Source organism: Chroicocephalus ridibundus, chromosome 6 (genome assembly GCF_963924245.1).
Source record: "Chroicocephalus ridibundus chromosome 6, bChrRid1.1, whole genome shotgun sequence".
Classification (NCBI taxonomy): Eukaryota; Metazoa; Chordata; class Aves; order Charadriiformes; family Laridae; genus Chroicocephalus; species Chroicocephalus ridibundus.
This window is the reverse complement of record NC_086289.1, coordinates 16,507,294-16,523,196: the sequence shown is the minus strand read 5'-3', so window position 1 is coordinate 16,523,196 and position 15,903 is coordinate 16,507,294. Positions and strand designations below refer to the sequence as shown.

Below are 15,903 nucleotides of genomic sequence, written 5' to 3'. Positions count from 1 at the left end.
GAATTTCTCCAGTTCCTAGCAAACCCCAAAGGTGCGAGTTCAGCTCTCGTGGTGGAAATGCGCAGCGTAAAACCGGGTTTAGCAGCCTGAACGGTCATTACCTGCTGCTTCTGCGATGGCAGAAGGCTACAAAACCTGGTCCTTGCCTGTGGCGAAGGGACCGTCACACGACACGCATGGGGAGGGCAGGGGGAGGACACGGTGGGCATCGCCGGATGAGCGGGGAGGCATACCGAGGCCCTGCGCTGCGTCCGTCCCGGCGGCTCCGAGAAGGCTCCGCTGGAAATATCTTCGGGAGCTCCAGCGTCGCGGCCGGGGAGACGTGCGGCACCGTGCGGGAGAGCTCCCCGCGCCTCCGGTCTCCGCTGCCGCCCGGGGCCAGCCAGCCAGAGCTCCGCGGGTGTCCGCCCCTCCCCGGCCGCGGCTCCCGTCCCGGCGCTCGGCGGGACCCGCACGGCAGCGGCACGGCCGCGGCGGCGGAGCCGGGACCGCCCCGAGAGCTCCGCGGCGGCTGCGGCGGCGGGACGGGGCGGACCGGGACGGGGCCGGCGAGAGGCGACCCCGCGGCCGGTCCCGCAGGGCTCGGGGGCCTCGGCCGCCCCCTCCCCCTGCAGCCGAGCGAAATGGCTGAACATGTAGCAATAATGCCCCGGCATTCAGGCTGCCCCGGCCCGGCCGGCCCTAATCAGCGGCCCGCGGACCCCCCTCCTCTCCCCCTGCGCTCCCAGAAAGGGGAACAAAACCCAGCACGTTTCTGCAGCCCCCGCGCATAAAGCGCCGGGCCTGGGCCTCAGTGGGGGGCAAAGCGGCCCGTCAATCTCGGCGCCGGGGCCCCTTTGTCCCTCGCCTCCCTGCCACACCTTTTGTTCCCGAATCCAATAAGCGCCTATTCCCGCTACCTTCCTCGGCGGCTCCTTTCAGCGCCGGCCCGGCGGCCACAATGGGCCCGGCTCTGAGCTGCGCGGCCCCATTCAAGCGCCCTTGGCACGCTCACAAGCCGGCCGGGCCGCCCTGCCCCGCGGGCACGCCGCTGCCACCGCCCCGCCGCCGGGCACCGGCCGCTGGGCGAAGGAGGAGCGGGCGGCGGATATTGCACCTGGTTTATTGACTGACTCGGCGAGCTGGCGCTGGCAGTAACCGATACAGAGTAGATAGAGGGGTCGCGGCACCCCCGGGCCCCGCCGTCGGCTTTTTACAAGCAAAGCTGCTCCGCTGGCGCGGCGCGATCGGCTCCGGCCACCCAGGCCCGCCCGGCCGTCGCGGCGGCTCCCCGGGGCGGCGGCGCTTCGCTGCGAGCTTGGGCGGCTCCGTCCTGCCGCTCCGCTCCGCTCTGCTCCGTTCCTCCCGCCGCCGGCCCCGCGGGAGCGCCGGGGTCCCGCCACGCCGTCCCTCCGCCGCCGCCGCCGCCGTCGCCGGTCCAGGGCGCGCGTTGCGCGGGCGCGCAGCCGGGCTGCGGTGCGGGTGATAACGGGGGCCCCGGAGCCGCCGGGCCGTTCTGCCGGTCCGCTCCCGGCCCTCAGTGCGTGCGGGCTACCAGGCCCGGATGCCCTGCAGTGCGCCCTGGCTGCAGGAGGGCCCCGCCGCCGCCTGGTGCAGCGGCTGCCCGCCGCCGCCGAAGCCCCCCAGGCCGCCCACGTTCACGAAGGGGCCGGCGGCCGCCGCCGGGCTGCAGGCGGCTTGCATGGAGGCGCCGCCGGTGCCCGCCGGGTAGGTGCAGCCGTAGCCGGGGTTGTAGGAGGCGGCGTTGCCGTAGCCATAAGCGGGGAAGCCGTTGTAAGAGTAGGGCCCGTTGTACGCCGAACCGTAGCCCTGCGACCCGCCGAGGCACGGCTTGCCGTCGCGCACCAGCACGGGCACGGCCACCCTGCGTGGCGGCGGCGGGGCCGCGGGGCCGCCCAGCTCCAGCGACTTGTCCTGCCGCTGCCGCTTGCACTTGTAACGCCGGTTCTGGAACCAGATCTTCACCTGCGTGGAGGTGAGCTTGAGGCTGCTGGCCAGGTGCTCCCGCTCGGGCGCCGACAGGTAACGCTGCTGCTTGAACCGCCGCTCCAGCTCGAAGACCTGCGCCTGGGAGAAGAGGACCCGCGGCTTCCTCCGGCTCCGCTGCTTCGGCCTCTCCGCCTCCTCCGCCTTCTCCGCTGCGTCCAGCGGCTTCTTCAGGACGCAGCTCTCTGCACGGGGGAGCACAGGTCACGGCTGCACCTCGCCGACGCCGGGCGCTCGCTGCTCCCGACGGGCCCCACCGGCGGGCGAGAGCCCCGCGCCGCGCCCCGGCCGGCTCCGCGCCGCTGCGCGCCCGTCGGGGAACCGCGGTGCGGGCGGGGAAGCAGCGCCGGGACCGGCCGCCTCCGGCATCGCTTGCGCTTGCGAAGCACCGGTTCGGGCGGCGAGGCCGGGCGCGTCTCCGCGCCTCCGGGCCGGCGGCGTTACCGCTGCGGCACCGCCGGGACGAGCCGCGCACGGCACCGGGCACCTGCTCCGCCGCTTCGCTCCCGGAGGGCCCCGCCGCAGCGGGCGCGGGTTAGGCCTAACCCGCCCCGTTCCTCCCTCCCCGCTACCGAAATTGCGGAGCGCGGGCCTGATCCGTCAGCTCCGAATCGGGGCCCTGCGGAGGCGCTTCCCGGGGAGGCGGCGAGCGGAGCGCGGCGGAGGGCGGCCACGACGTGCCAGTCCCGGCTCGACATGCCCGGGGAACCGCGCTGCAGCGCCGGGACCGGGGCTTCGCGGGGCGATGCCCAGCGGGCTGGGAACGCGCCGCGGGGAGGGAGCCACGGACCCGTCCCGGCGGTGCGGGGCAGTGCGGGGGAGCGCGGCGGGGCCGATACTCACTTGGGTCGCGGGCCGCGGGGTCCAGCTCCTCTCCCGGGCCGGGGGCCTCACAGGAGCCGCGCAGAACGGCGTGCACGTAGTTGTCGGCGGAGATCCGCGCGTCTGCCTGGCTGACGGGGGCTGCCATGGGGCTCAGGTAGGACAGCTTCTCCTCCTCCTCTTCCTCCTCGCCGTCGGAGAAGCGGGCGCCGTCGGCGGCCGCCAGCAGGCAGGCGGCGGGGTGGAAGTGGTGCTCCAGGTGGTGCGGGAGCTGGGCCCCATAGTGCGGGTCCTGCTGCTGCTGCTCCAGGTTGAGGATGTCTTTGACAGAGAAGGGGGTGGAGGTGACGGGGCTCGGTAACATCATCGGGGCAGCGCAAGCGGCCAGGCAGTCCCGCGGGCCCGGCGGCGCTCGGGGCGGCGGCTCGGAGGGGAGCGCCGCGCCCGGTGCGGGGAGGGGGGGGGGAGGCAGCGCCGAGAGACGAGGGGCCGCGCCTGCTCCTGTCTAAGTTGCCTCCATTAGCCCGGCGCTGGGGGTCTGCGTTTTGTTACAGCTTCTGCAGGGACAGCCAAGGGCTCGGGAGCCTCCTCTGCCCCGGGCCGGCACGTCACGGCGAGGAGGGGCCGGGGGCGGCCTCGCCATTGGAGGGAGGGGGAGGCAGAGCCGGCCCCCTGCCCGGCTCCGGCCGCCCGGCCAGAAATAGCAATGTATTAAGGCTGCTCTCGGGGAGGCCGCTGCCCCGCCGAGCGCCCCGCCGGCCCGGCACCCGCCCGCCGGGCGCGGGGACCGTGCGCCGGCGTCCCCGCAGAGAGCCGCGGCCGCCGCCGCCGCGCCTCCCAGTGCTAAGCACGTGTAGGTAGGTAGGGACCCCCGCCCCGCCGCGCCCCGCTGGCCCCTGCCCGCACACGGCCCGGCCCGGCCCGGTCCCGGCGGGCGCGAACACGTGCGGCCCCGCCGTCCCGGCCTCCCCGCCCCGCCAAGCACGGCCGCCCGGCCCCTCAAGTGCCGCCCGCCGCCCAGGACGTGGCGCGGAGGGGAGGTTCGCCTCCGCCGCCCCGCGCTCCTCACGGAGCCGACGGCGGCCCCGCCGTGCCGGGCGGACCGTAACCGTGCGACGTACACCTAACCGACCCGCTCCGCATCCCCCGGTGCCCCCGCAGATCCCCCCCGCCACGGGCCAATCTGCCGCCCGCCCCGGCTCGCTGCAGCCGGTGCGCAGCCCGGGGGAACGCGCGCTCCGCCGCCGCTGCCGGATCGGGCCCCGCAGCCCCGCAACAGCCAGGCCCAGCCGTGCGGGGTCGGGCCGGGTCTGGCGGGCATCCCGGGGCCGCGGAGGCGCGGGGCTGGGGCGGGGAGCGCTACCCCGCGCCTTTCGGTGTTTCTATTCGTTTTCTTTCGTTTTCTTTCGTTTCGTTTCGTTTCGTTTCGTTTCTCCCGCCGGTAACGGGCGGCGAGCGGCTCCGCGGAGCCGCCACGCCGCCGTGCCGGCGGGTGACGCACCGAACGAGCCGAACGAGCCCCTTCCGCATCGCGAGTCCCCTAACCCCTGGGGGCACCGTCCGAGCACCCCGCTGCGGCGAGGGGTTCCGCGACCCCCGCGGAGGCTCCCCGCGGACTCTGCCCCCCCCCCCCCAGGGCTCAGCGCCGCCGCGGCGCGGGGAACGGGCGCACCGAAGGCGGGGAGGAGGGTCCCGGGCGAGACATTTCGTTGTGATTAAAATCTTGCCGCCCCGCAGGGCTCGGACCAGCGCCGAGGCGAGGCCGCGGGGAGCCGGGCGCGCACGCCGGGCAGGTGAGTGTCCCGGGGCCGGGGCTTCGCGGGGTCTTCCCAGGCGCTTCTCTCGGGTCGTTACCGTCCGCCGGCTCCGCCGTTTACCGGCTCTGTCGGTGCCCTTTTTTCCCCGGCTCCCGCCGCTCCACACCGCCCCGGAGAAACTCATTTATCGGCGGCGCAGCCCGGGACGGAAGCCCGGGCCCCGCACACTTCGCCACAGCTCGGGCGTTGCCGCTCCCGCGGCGGGGCCGGTTCCCGTTTCCCGGGGGCGCCGGATCGTTCCCACCACGCCGCTTCAAACCCCTCGCCATAAATCGCGGCGGGTCGGTCTCTCCTCGCCTCTCCCCGCCCGCTGCCGGTGCCGGCCGCCTTCCTCCCGTCCCGAGACCGCCTGGTCCGGACGGTGGACGGGGAAAGGCGCTCGCCGTAACCAGGCCCGATCGGGGCCCGGCTCTGCTCCGTGCCGCCGGTGCGCGGAGAAGCCCGTCACTGCCTCGCTGCCGCGGCCCCGATAACAATTATCAACAATTAGCGCCTTATCGGTGTTACACATCCGCCGCCGGCCCGGCTCGGCCCGCTCCCGGGGAGGTGCGGGCGCGGAGGCCCAGCGGCAGAACGGCGGGCGACGGGGGCTCTGCACCGGGCCGCCCTCCACGGGAGCCCCCGCGGCGGCCGGTCCCCGCGGCGGGGAGAGCAGCGGCGGGGGCCGGTGCCCTCGGTGGCGGGTGCAATGGGGGGAATGCCGGGGCACAGCCCGGTGTCCGCCCGTCGGCGGGAGCAGCAGCAGCCGCCGTGCCGAGGGCCCGGCCCCGGGCCCGGCGGGGTCTGGCTCGCCTGGCGCCGTGGCGCTGCCGCCCGCAGCGGGATCCCGGACGGGCCGAGCGCCAGGAACGGCCTGCGGGCACGGAGAGCCCGGGCCAGACAGAACCGGTGCTTCGGGACGTCTTCTCCCGCCGGGACCCCCTCAACCGTGCCGCCGCCGGCCTTAGAAAATGCTGGGGGAACCCACGCCCCGCGGAGGGAGAAAGCCGCGGCCGGGCCCCCGACACGCGTGGGAGCACCCCGGTGTTATCCCGGCTTTTCCCGCGGCCGCCTCGTCCCCCGCCGGTGCTCCCGGTGCCTTAACACAGCCCGCACTTTCGCAGCCTGCCGGGGCCGGATCAGGCCCACTTCAGCGGGACACGAGCGGCGATTTCCCAGCTGGGGATGCCGAGGAAACGGGGAGCTGCTCGGGCCCGGCCGTACCCCTCGGTGCTCGCCGCCCCGCTACCGGGGCGGCGGGGGCCGAGGGGCACGGCCGGGCCGGGGCGAGCGGCTCGGGGGGAAGCACAGCTCCGGTACCTGCCGGCGGGTGTCAGCCCCGAGATGCGGCTTGCGGGGCTTTCCCAATCCGGCTGATCTGGGGTCACCGGGCTATTAATGGTTATTTTATTTATATCATTAGCGGCGTCCCCTGAGCTCTGTTTACAGCGGGGCCTTGTTGTCCCGGCCGCTCCTGCGCTCTGTTTAGACAGGGGATTATTGTAATGGATGGAGCTCGCCGTGCGGATGCTGCAGCGGAGCCAAAAGATTCCCCCACCACCACCCCCGGGCCCGGAGAGGGGGGAGCAGCCTTGCAGCGGCCGCGCACATCGCGGCTGGCGGGCAGCCCCCCACCCGCCCCCCTTCCCCATCCTGTCCCGGGGCCCCGGGCGCAGGCAGCCCGGTAGCAAGCGGCCGCAGCCGGGGGCCTCGCTCGGGGCGATGCTATCAAGCCCCAGGGTTGCTAATTGCTCCATTAGTCTCGCGGGTGCCGAGTGCTGGAGCCGGCCCCGCGCTAATGGCCGTAAACAAACAAACACGCTTAATCCGGCCCTGTCTCCAGCCCCGCCGCTCGGGGAGCCCGACGGGGGACGGCGGCGCGGCTGCGGGGGAGGCCCCTCGGCGGGCGGCACCCACCTGCCCGCCGCCCCGCGCATCCCGGAGGCCCGCGGACCGGGGCCGGTGGGGGACCCGCGCCGCCGGGAGCTGCCCCCCGCGCCCGGCTCTATTTACACAGAGCCTGCCCTTGTGTAAACGCTGCGCGCCGTGGTTTATCTCAGGGCCCGTCTGTTTCTCGTTCTCTGTCAGCAGCGCCCGGTGAAGGATGGCCCTTTCCCAGTGGCTCGGCCCTGATTTATGTGAGAACCGCAGGGCGCCGGGGACGCCCCCGCACGACGGGGACGGCGACGAGCCGCGGGGAGGCGGCGGGTCCCGGGGCAGCGACCCGCCGACGGGGCCGACGGTGGGCAAGCGCCCGGCCCGTGCCGGCCTGTACCGGAGGCGGACACCTGCCAGCTGCGGGGCCGCCCGCCGCGGAGCCCGGTCCGGCACGGCACGGCATGGCACGGCACGGCGCTCTGCCCGCTCCCGGGCCGTGTTCTCCCTGCACCGCACTGGGGAGCTCCGGGGGGAGCGGGCACGGAGCAGCCTCCCCCAGTAGCTCCCAGCCCACGTGCGCATCCCCAGCACACCGCATTTCCCGGGGTAAAGGACAGCTTTTATCCCGACCCCACCACTTGCCCAGGAATGACTCTTTTTTTTACAGCTTTTTGAATCTAAACGTTATCTTTATTCCCCAGGGGAGCACAGGGCTCCTGCAGGCCAGGGAGCCAAGTCCAGGCAAGGGATGCTGCACACTCGTCCAACTGTCCAACTGTCCATGCTGTCTTCATCTCCCTCTGTCCTGTCCCAGCCCTGCGAGGGCATGGCCGGCACCGTCCTGCCCACTCGGGTCCGCCGGCTGACACCTACCTCCACCTCTCAGGGTCCCGGGGACCCCCTGGCTTGGCTTTGCCAAGAACCACCCATGTAATGCCAATTTTTCTTGAGAAATCCATCACCGCAAATATTTTCTTCAGTGTTTTCTTGCTCGCCTGGCACTGGCTATTTTACTTTTGCTTCACAGTTCTTGCAGGGATGTATGGCTTGGAAATATGCCCCAAAACAAAGCCTTGGTGAGAAATGTGTTTTCTGAGGGTCAGACCAAGACTCCTTAGCATCCTGAGAAACACATAGGTTTCCAAGGTGGGAGCGTGATTTTGGGGGCACCAGTAGCTGTGTGCAATGTTCAGTGCTCGGCATTTTGGAGGACAGGAGAGGGTGATGCAAGGATGCCAGTCATAGCATCAAGGGGAGCTCGGTAGATTTGGACACCAAAGGGAAGGCTGTCTTTGATTTCAGTGCCCGATGGGCCTCGGAAAATGAGGCTGACGCGTTGAGCTCGATGAGAGCCAACTTGTAGGAGCAGGTAAAGGTCATTCCACATCTGAGGCAATGCAGGATAGGAAATGTCAGTGCCAAGGACCCCCTCCTGCCTGCTTTTATTTGGCGTCTCTTGTGCACAAAGGATATCCAGGCTTCACAAAGCCACCCTGCTGCACAACACAGCCCCGCGGCTGTGGACGTGCAGAGGGTAGCAAAACACCTCTTCCTCTGGGGGAGAAGCTGTCATAAATCACAGTTTACTGCTCGTGTGATGAGGAGGTCCCGTGTCGAGGCTTCTGCTGGCGGACACTGCCGGGGACACGCACACAGTGCCACTCGCGCAGAGCAAAACCCACAGCCTTTCTAGGAGCGCCGTTGCTCCGTGCCTCGGGAGCCGCTGCTGCGTGTTTGTGCCCGTGAGGTTAAGCAGCAAGGGCTGAAATTCATCCTTCGGCAGAGGCCCAGCATGAGGCTCGCTCCCCGCTCGCATCCGCAGGCCTGCGTACCACTTGCATCCCATAGGGCTTAAGTGGAGCCTAAGTGGACCCCGGGACTTGCGCTGGCGGCCTGCCCGGCGCTGGATTTCAGCTCCGAGCCCAGGCCTGCAGCTCTGAATCATGCACATAATCCCGCTGAGGTCAGCAGGTTTCATCCCGCTCCCACCGCAGCCCGCGGGACGGTTCACACGAGAGTGGCAGGGTCAGTCTCTGTGTTTGCCTGCGCCATAGAAAATGGAACAATTAAGATTAAACCAATTAAATTTTAACAGGTCTGGAAAGCGTTTTATTACATAATAAACAGGAGGGATTAGCCGCGGCGGGCTTTGCTGGCGGAGCGGTTCCTCACTGTCCGCGGCGCTTGGTGTTCCTCTGGGCTGGGGACCTCCCTGCGCAGCTGCGCGCTGGCTCCCTTTCCCGTCCGGCGCCTTCCCCCGAAGCATTCTGGGTGCAAAGGCTTTTCTTAGCCTTTTCTAGAAGAAATTTCGCAAGTTATCCGGTGGCTATTTCCACAGGCGTCCTTCAGGGAGAGGGGGAAGCCCTCGTGCTTCTGTCCAGGCGTGCTGCTGAGGAGGCGAGCAGCCCGGCTGGATCTGTGCGAGGTGGTGACACATGTCTGGTCTTGGAAGCAGAGCTGATAAGTTCCTCTTGTTTAGGGCATCTGCCCGGCAGCCAGTCCCCACTTCTCTCCCTGCTTAATCAAGATTCCTTCGGTTGCAAGCAGGGCTTGTTCCCGTGCGGGTGAGGCCATCCTGGGCACGGCTACCCCCGGAGCTGGCAAATGTGCGCCAGAAATGGCACAGGGCTGCGGGTTTGGCAGGGTGGCTTGGGGGTAATTGGACTGAAAAAGGATGGAGAAACCAGGTTGGGAAGAAACTGTGCTGCAACCTTGGCTGAGCACAAGTGGGGCCACGCACAGGCAGTTGCCTCCCCATGGCACTCGCTCTGCTGGCATTTCATCGATAGGGGCTACCACGGGCTCTGAGGGGCAGCCCCAGGCAGGGGCTGTTGCCTGCCTTCATCTTCTCAGCAGGGTTGTGCACAAACATCCCCCTGCCTCGCCACAACCTGCAGCTGGGGGCTTGGGAGGAAGACAGGGGCTGGGGAACCTCATCCTTTCTGTCTCCGCCGGGTAAATACAGGACAAGAGCCTGGCGGGCTCAGCCGAAAGGCATTTTGCATGCTGCTTCCAGAGGCCACCACGGGCCAGCTTCCGACGCCGCAGCGGGTTTTTCTCTGGAAGTGGGAGGGTTGCGGCGGGTGGGGGCTGTGGTGTGTTCAGGGGCAGCGGAGGCAAACAGGTCGCCAGCCAGCTACTGTGCCTGGAGAGGTTAACGCTGGAGCGTGCGCTTGGTCTGCGCACTTCTAGTAAACACCCGTTCTTTCGTTTTCCTTTAAAATGCTTTTCATATTTTGCCGGGGCTGCTCGTGTTGCTCCCTCCTGCGACAGCTCCTCGCCGACGGCCGCTGTATAAATAGAGCAGCCCCTGGGTCCCACACGCAGGCGGGCAGGTGGGAGATTTGAAAGCTTCTGTTAATAGTTTATCTCTGAGTCCGCCTAATGAATTCTCGTCGTAATTACTGCGAAGAAATTGTTAGTGTATCCCGATGATTCAGAACTTTCTAACAACAACTCTGGACCAAATTATAAACTGTTTTTCTATCTTGGAGTGGAGACTTGAGAGAGGATTCCTAATTGTTCTTGTCCCCTCAGGGGCCAGAGCTGGATTATCCCACACAGGCTTCTCTGCAGACTTGTTTTTAGTCTATCGGTGGGCTCTCTGCCAGACTGAAGGGATGGGGAACTCAGTTTTCCAGATTTAAATCCCCCCCACCTCCACCCTTCCACTCCACTTACACCTCTAAGGAAGAGCATGGATTAGAAAGGATTTGCCCTTATGGGGTTTTGGTTTGAGTTTGTGAAGATCTGTCCTTAAAAGCTTTGCCGTTTTTTTTTTTTTTATCCCCACGTAAACCTGACTCCTGGCTTTAGACCGGGAATGGGCAGAAGTGAGGGGCTGAGCTTTTCAGAGGAGAGCAGAGATCTCCCATTTCTTTTAAAATACCTGCCTTTAAATGGCATTTCCTCTTAGAGACAACCGCTTAACATGAAGGACAGGCAGGTGGGGATGGGCGAGGGTGGTGTTTTGGGAGCAGAGCAGGGCTGGACCCCTCCTGCCATGGTTGCTGTGCTTTGGCCACATGTGCAAAAGGCTGGATGGGTCCAAGGCTCACCCAAAACATGTCCCGCTGCCAGCAGGGACAGGGCAACCTGGGTGTCTTGATGTGACTCCTGACTTGTCCCAGTGCTGTTGATGTCCCAGCGCACTGGAGGCCACGGGCATCCCAGCATGACTGGGATGCTCTCCCCAGGAGCCCACCGGTGTTCTCCCCCAGGACCCCTCCTCCACTGGGAATGACCCGTGCAGTGCTGTCGTGTCAGGCCAAGGCGCCGGGGCCATGGTGGAGGTGGCCAGTAGTTAGCACGGGGCCAAGACAACTCTTTCCCTTCCTCGTCCTCCCCATTCCCAGGGAGGCAAGAGGCCACGCTGCTGGCCGTGCTCCGTCCCATTGGAAGCACTGACGCCTGTCTGGCTGCCGGGACACCCCACCGTCCCCGTCCCAGGCACGTCCCGGGCAGCAGCGAGTGGGCACCGTGCCGCGTCATGGGGCCACCCGGGCCCCGGCGCCCTTCTCCAAACATCCCTCCCGCTGCGCGCCCGCCGTACCCCTGCGTCCGCCCCGCGCCTCCGCCCTTGCTGACGGCGGGGAAAGTCGGAGCCGTGTCCTTGCGCTGACCTTCGCCTGACCTTCCAGTAACGCTCGAGAAGCCCTCGGAAAGGCTTTCTCATTGTGCAGCCCCAGGGTTTCCAGGGAATTAGTCAGCAGGCTGGAATTGTGCTCTGTGTATGTGACCCCCCCCCTCCACCTCCCCAGCTCCCCGCTCCCCCCCGCCTCTCCCATCGCTGGAGCCGGACCGGTCCAAGAGATATGTTGCCAGGGTGACAGCGAGGTGTGATGGATGGACAGAGAGTGGCTGTGGAGTGGCAGGGCCGCTGGTCAGTAACCCAGGGCTGTGTTTATAAGAAGGAAGAGGCTGTTTCCTGGAGCTAACATAATGCAGCTCTAAAAAAGGCAGGGGAAATACATCATGCGAGGGGAGCGCAGCCCTGGGAGGGGAGGGCCGCTGGGGAGCCCAGCACCAAAGCGAGCCTCCAGGTCAAGGTGCCTTTGACAAGGGGCCTTTTTTATAGGCCATTTGCGTGAGAGTTCGCTGCTGTTTCTCTGCAGCCCTGACAGCGGCTCAAGGCCCGGCCGGGGTTTGGGGAGGGTCTAATCTAAACTCGTCGCTTTCCAGCCCTTCGCCTGCAGGACCCGCTGATTTATTTGGAAAATAAATAACCGTCCGCTGACTATTGTTTCGTCGCTGCGGAGTGACAGTTGTGTGTCCTCCCCACCCCCCACCCCCCTGCATGGGTCCCTGCCCTGTCCCGCGGTGGACACTCGGAGGTGCAGGGAGATGGGGAAGGACCCCGGTGCAGAGGGAGCAAGGGGACAAGCCCGCAGCCCCCACCTGCCCTCGCCTCACCATGAGCACTGATGCTCGTAGCCACCATCCCTGCACAGGCTGAGGACCCAGGGCATCACTCATGGAGCTCACGGTGCCTGGGCCGGGAGCTGGGACAGAGTTGACCGTCTGGAAAGATGAGGGGACATCTCACCCTCCCTCCCGAACGCCAGCCGTAGCGGTTTTCCTCCCTTCAGCCGCACCGCAGGTGTGCGAGGTCCTCATGCCTGATACAAGCATCCCCCCCCCTGCGGGGCTGGGGGCTCTGCAGCCCCCCACGCCTGCTGCTGTGACAGCTATGGGGTCGTCCTCATGCCTCCTGTCATCTGCAGCCACGCACCCCGGCGTCACCCCCCTCCGGCGGAGGGTCTGGCCACAGGAAAAGCGACAGATCGCGGTGCTGCAGACGGGGGTTTTCGCTCCCTGGGCAGCAGCGCAGGAGCTGAGCCCCCCAGGTGGGCTGGGGCATCGCCGGTCCCTTGCCCCGCTGCTGGTCCCGGTGCTCTGCCCTGCCCGCGTCTCCTCCAGGCCTTAATCATCCCGGCTAATGAGAGAGCAGTGCCCCAGAAAATAGCTCCTGATTTTTCCCTACAAAAAAAAAAAAAATATTCTAATTAAAGCAGTTCAGAAAAGAACTTCACAGAAAAAGTTGGGGTTTTTTGGCTGTAAGTCCCATCATTTTCTATGTAGGCACAAATTGCTTCTATTACAGCTGAAAAATTATTGACATTTTGAAAATCTTCTCTTCTTTCCTCTCCTATTGCTTTTATTCTTATAGCCCTTCAATAGCTGAGCAAGTGATATTGCATTTAAGGTTTTTCTTTTTTTCTCTTACAAAAGTGCCAAAGCTTTGAGAAGTGTCAGCGTAGGGAAGAAAAGATGAGAAAAGAGAGGAGGAAATCTAGTGCGAATGGCAGGAGGACTTCAAGCAGCTTCAGGGCAAGGGAGAAAAAGAAGACAAGGAAAACATGAAAACACAGTGCTTCCAAATTTCGAACAGCTTTCTGGTTTAGGAAACGGAAAGAAAAAAATTGTTAAGACTTTTTGATTTAAAAAAATTGAAAAGTTAAATGAAAATGGTTTCCGTAGAATAGTTTTTGATCTAACTAATTTTGGTCAAGAAAATTTTTTTTAATTTTTATCCCGAATAAGTATTATAATTTATTTTTCTCAATAATAATAATAATAATAACAATAACAATAATAATAATAATAATTCTACCTCAATATAATAATAAAAATCCTCAATTTCCACCTTTCTGGCAAATATCTGGGTTCAGTCGTGTTCTCACTGGTGCGGGAATAATTTTTTTCTTTCAAGCGGAGCCTCATTTTTGGCTCAGGTTTTTGCTGTTCCCCTTTTTCCTTCAGAGGAGTGCTCTGTCTTCGGCGTTGTTCGTACTTCCTCTACTCTTAATTCCTGCAAATACTGCCACATACACAAATTCCTCAATGAGTTCAATGTTAATCAGCAAATAATTTTTTTTTTTTTTTGCAGCCCAGCTTGATTGCTGTCTAAAAGCCACTTTCTAAATAAGTATTTGATGAGTATTTGTATATTTAATGTTTGCATTGTTCTAAGTGACTTTTAACATGAGGTTCTCTCTCAGCCGCTTTCGGTTCAAATTAGCATGTTCACACGCACTTAACGTTTGCATTTTGGGCTGGGATTTTATACAGCTGTATTTGAATGGCTTTAAAAAAAAAAAAACAATCCATATTTTGGAGTTATTTGGTTTTCTCTGACATATCTGTCGCAGCTGCTGGTGCAGGGGAAGGCGATCCGTACTTCTGTAAGCACCCCCCCCATGCCGGCAGCCCCGGGGCAGCGCTGCCCGTCCACGAGCAGCCCCAGCCCCTCTGCAGGGGTGTCGTGGACTCTGAGATCACCCCTCGGCCTGGGCTTCTGGGTGTTTTTTATTAAAACACTGTTTATTACCGTTTCCACAATGAGTTCTCCTTGGATTTCCATCGGCACCCCCGGACATGTGCTGCCGGCGTTGAGGGGGGGAAAGCAGGGCTGTCCACGGCGGGGGCTCATCTTTCCAACGCTGCAGATTAGGGCCGCCTGGCTCCTCTGCGAGCCTCCCCAGGTGGCCATGATGTTTCTAAAGGACTTGTCCGTGTGCCGCAGTAAGCTCATTAGCTAATTCCCTTATTACGCAGCATCAACTGAATGAAGCATGTGTGTTTGGGCTTCCAGGCAGCCCCCTCTCGCCTTTCTCCCCAGCTTGCCTCCTTACTCCCTTCTCTTTGTTTTAGCTAAGACGGTGGGTTTTTAAAAGTCCCCTTGGCTTAGCCATTTTGGGCTTATGCTCGTCCCTCCCTCGCCGGTCCCGGGGTGCCCTCAGCGATGGGGGCTGCTGGGGGCTGGGGCTGCTGCAGGCAGGACCCTGCTTGCCCGCCGGTGCCGTGCGGCGCTTTCGCCTCTGCCAAAGTGGCTTTTCGGGCCCGTTCACATTTCCCTGTCAATCTCCGAGCCCGTCTGGGCGAACGCGCCTGGGGTTTGACTCAGACAAAGCGACACACAGGGAGTTCCCTTGGAAGGAGGTTGCGGCGTGAAGCCTCCATGGCGGGATGCTTCTCTTTGAGGCGTCGCCCTGGGGTTTTGAGAGGGTCGATGGGCTCTTGCATCTTGTTTGCAGAGAGACGCCGAGCCCCTTGCTGCCCACCCCTGCGGATGCTCGCCCGGAGCCTGGGGGTCAGAGCCCGCGGGGACAAGCCTTTCACCCCCAAACACAAGGATCCTGAGGTCCCTCATCCCTCACTGCCTGCTCCAGGAGAAACCCGGTCACAACCCCTGCCCGGGGAAGAGGGACGGACCCAGCATCCCACCCTCTTCCTTTTGGGGGGCCACACGCCGCAAAATCCACCTCGCGCCGGCGCTTTCCGGCCCTCTGTGAGAACGTACAGTTTGTGGCTCCTTCATTGACTTTGAAGAATGTCCCTTTATTCACAATGTTATTTCCTTTAATCACTGTGAGGTTGCAGGAAATCTTCTTGGAAAATTGTTTCAGATTGGCTGGAATCACCGTACTGTCGCAGGGATGGAAAACTCACTTGAACTTGTTTTTATTTTACCCTAAAAAGTCACTGTCCCCAGAAGGTTCAGATAAATTTGGATAAACATGTGAGTTCCGAGGATTTAGTTGTTGTTGAGTAGTTTTTTTCCCCCCTCCTTTTTTTTTTTCCCAGATGAACCTCTGTGTCTTTCCAAGTTCCTGAGCTTTACCCAAGACCAGGGGTGCAGAACTGAAGGAAAAATGGGACATTGGCATAAACAGATTGAAGACAGGCAAATACACCATTAAGGGACACAACACGCGAGTACAGATGACAAAGCGGTAAGTGACAGCTTTGGCCATCAGCTAAGAGCCAAGCCAACTGAATTTTCTTCTGCTTGAGGATATCTATGCTGGGCAATATGGGAAAAAAAAGATGACGTGCTAAATCTTGACTTTTGCAGGACTTTAGTCCCACTTCCACATGAAATTCTTGTGAGCAATGGAGAGAAACATGATCTAGGTGAGTGTGTGGCTCTGTGAGAGGACAACTGGCTGGAAAACCGTATGGAAAGGGCAGTTTACCAGTGCTCAACCCTCAGAGAGGGTCTGGTCTGGGTCCAGGGTTAGTCAGTGCTTTCATCAATGATTTTTACCTGCAGCACCAGTCTGGTGGGGCCCGCAAGAGCGCTTGTTTTGAGAAACTGGAGAAATCTGAAATAAAGCTGTCGATGAGAACAAATGTAAGGCTTTTCTATGAGCTGGGAAAAATCAACATCGCAAGGACTAGCTGGGGAATGAGCAAGGTTGGTCTGTGGGAAAGTCGCCGGAGGTGACAGTGGGTCCCGCAGGGAGTGTGAGCCAGCAGCAGCCCGAGCGAGAAGAGCGAAATCAGGCTGGGACATAGAAACAAGGTGTTTGCAAGACACCTGATGTGATCCCGCTGCACTTAGAAAGTGTTAGCCGGAGCGCTGAATCCCACTTGGGGCTCAGCGTTTCAAGTTGCGGTTCTTGGAGAAAGCCCAGGG

At 63.1% G+C, this 15,903-nt stretch overlaps 1 protein-coding gene across 1 annotated transcript; it reads right to left on the bottom strand.

Moving 5' to 3' along the window:
• Window positions 1-1,153: 1,153 nt before the first annotated feature.
• Window positions 1,154-3,267, bottom strand: NKX2-3 (NK2 homeobox 3). The gene is made up of 2 exons (XM_063338820.1): window positions 2,830-3,267; window positions 1,154-2,171 (listed from the first exon to the last, which is right to left on the bottom strand). The coding sequence occupies exons 1-2, from the start codon at window positions 3,173-3,175 to the stop codon at window positions 1,531-1,533; spliced, it is 987 nt and encodes a 328-aa protein (XP_063194890.1). The 5' UTR covers window positions 3,176-3,267; the 3' UTR covers window positions 1,154-1,530.
• Window positions 3,268-15,903: the final 12,636 nt, after the last annotated feature.

Bases quoted from the DNA above. Each gene is read 5' to 3' on its own strand.
- NKX2-3 (XM_063338820.1), bottom strand. From the start codon at position 3,175: ATGATGTTACCGAGCCCCGTCACCTCCACCCCCTTCTCTGTCAAAGAC. The intron at 2,172-2,829 runs GTGAGTATCGGC...TCCCCCGTGCAG, and splicing joins CCCCGCGGCCCGCGACCCAA to AGAGCTGCGTCCTGAAGAAG.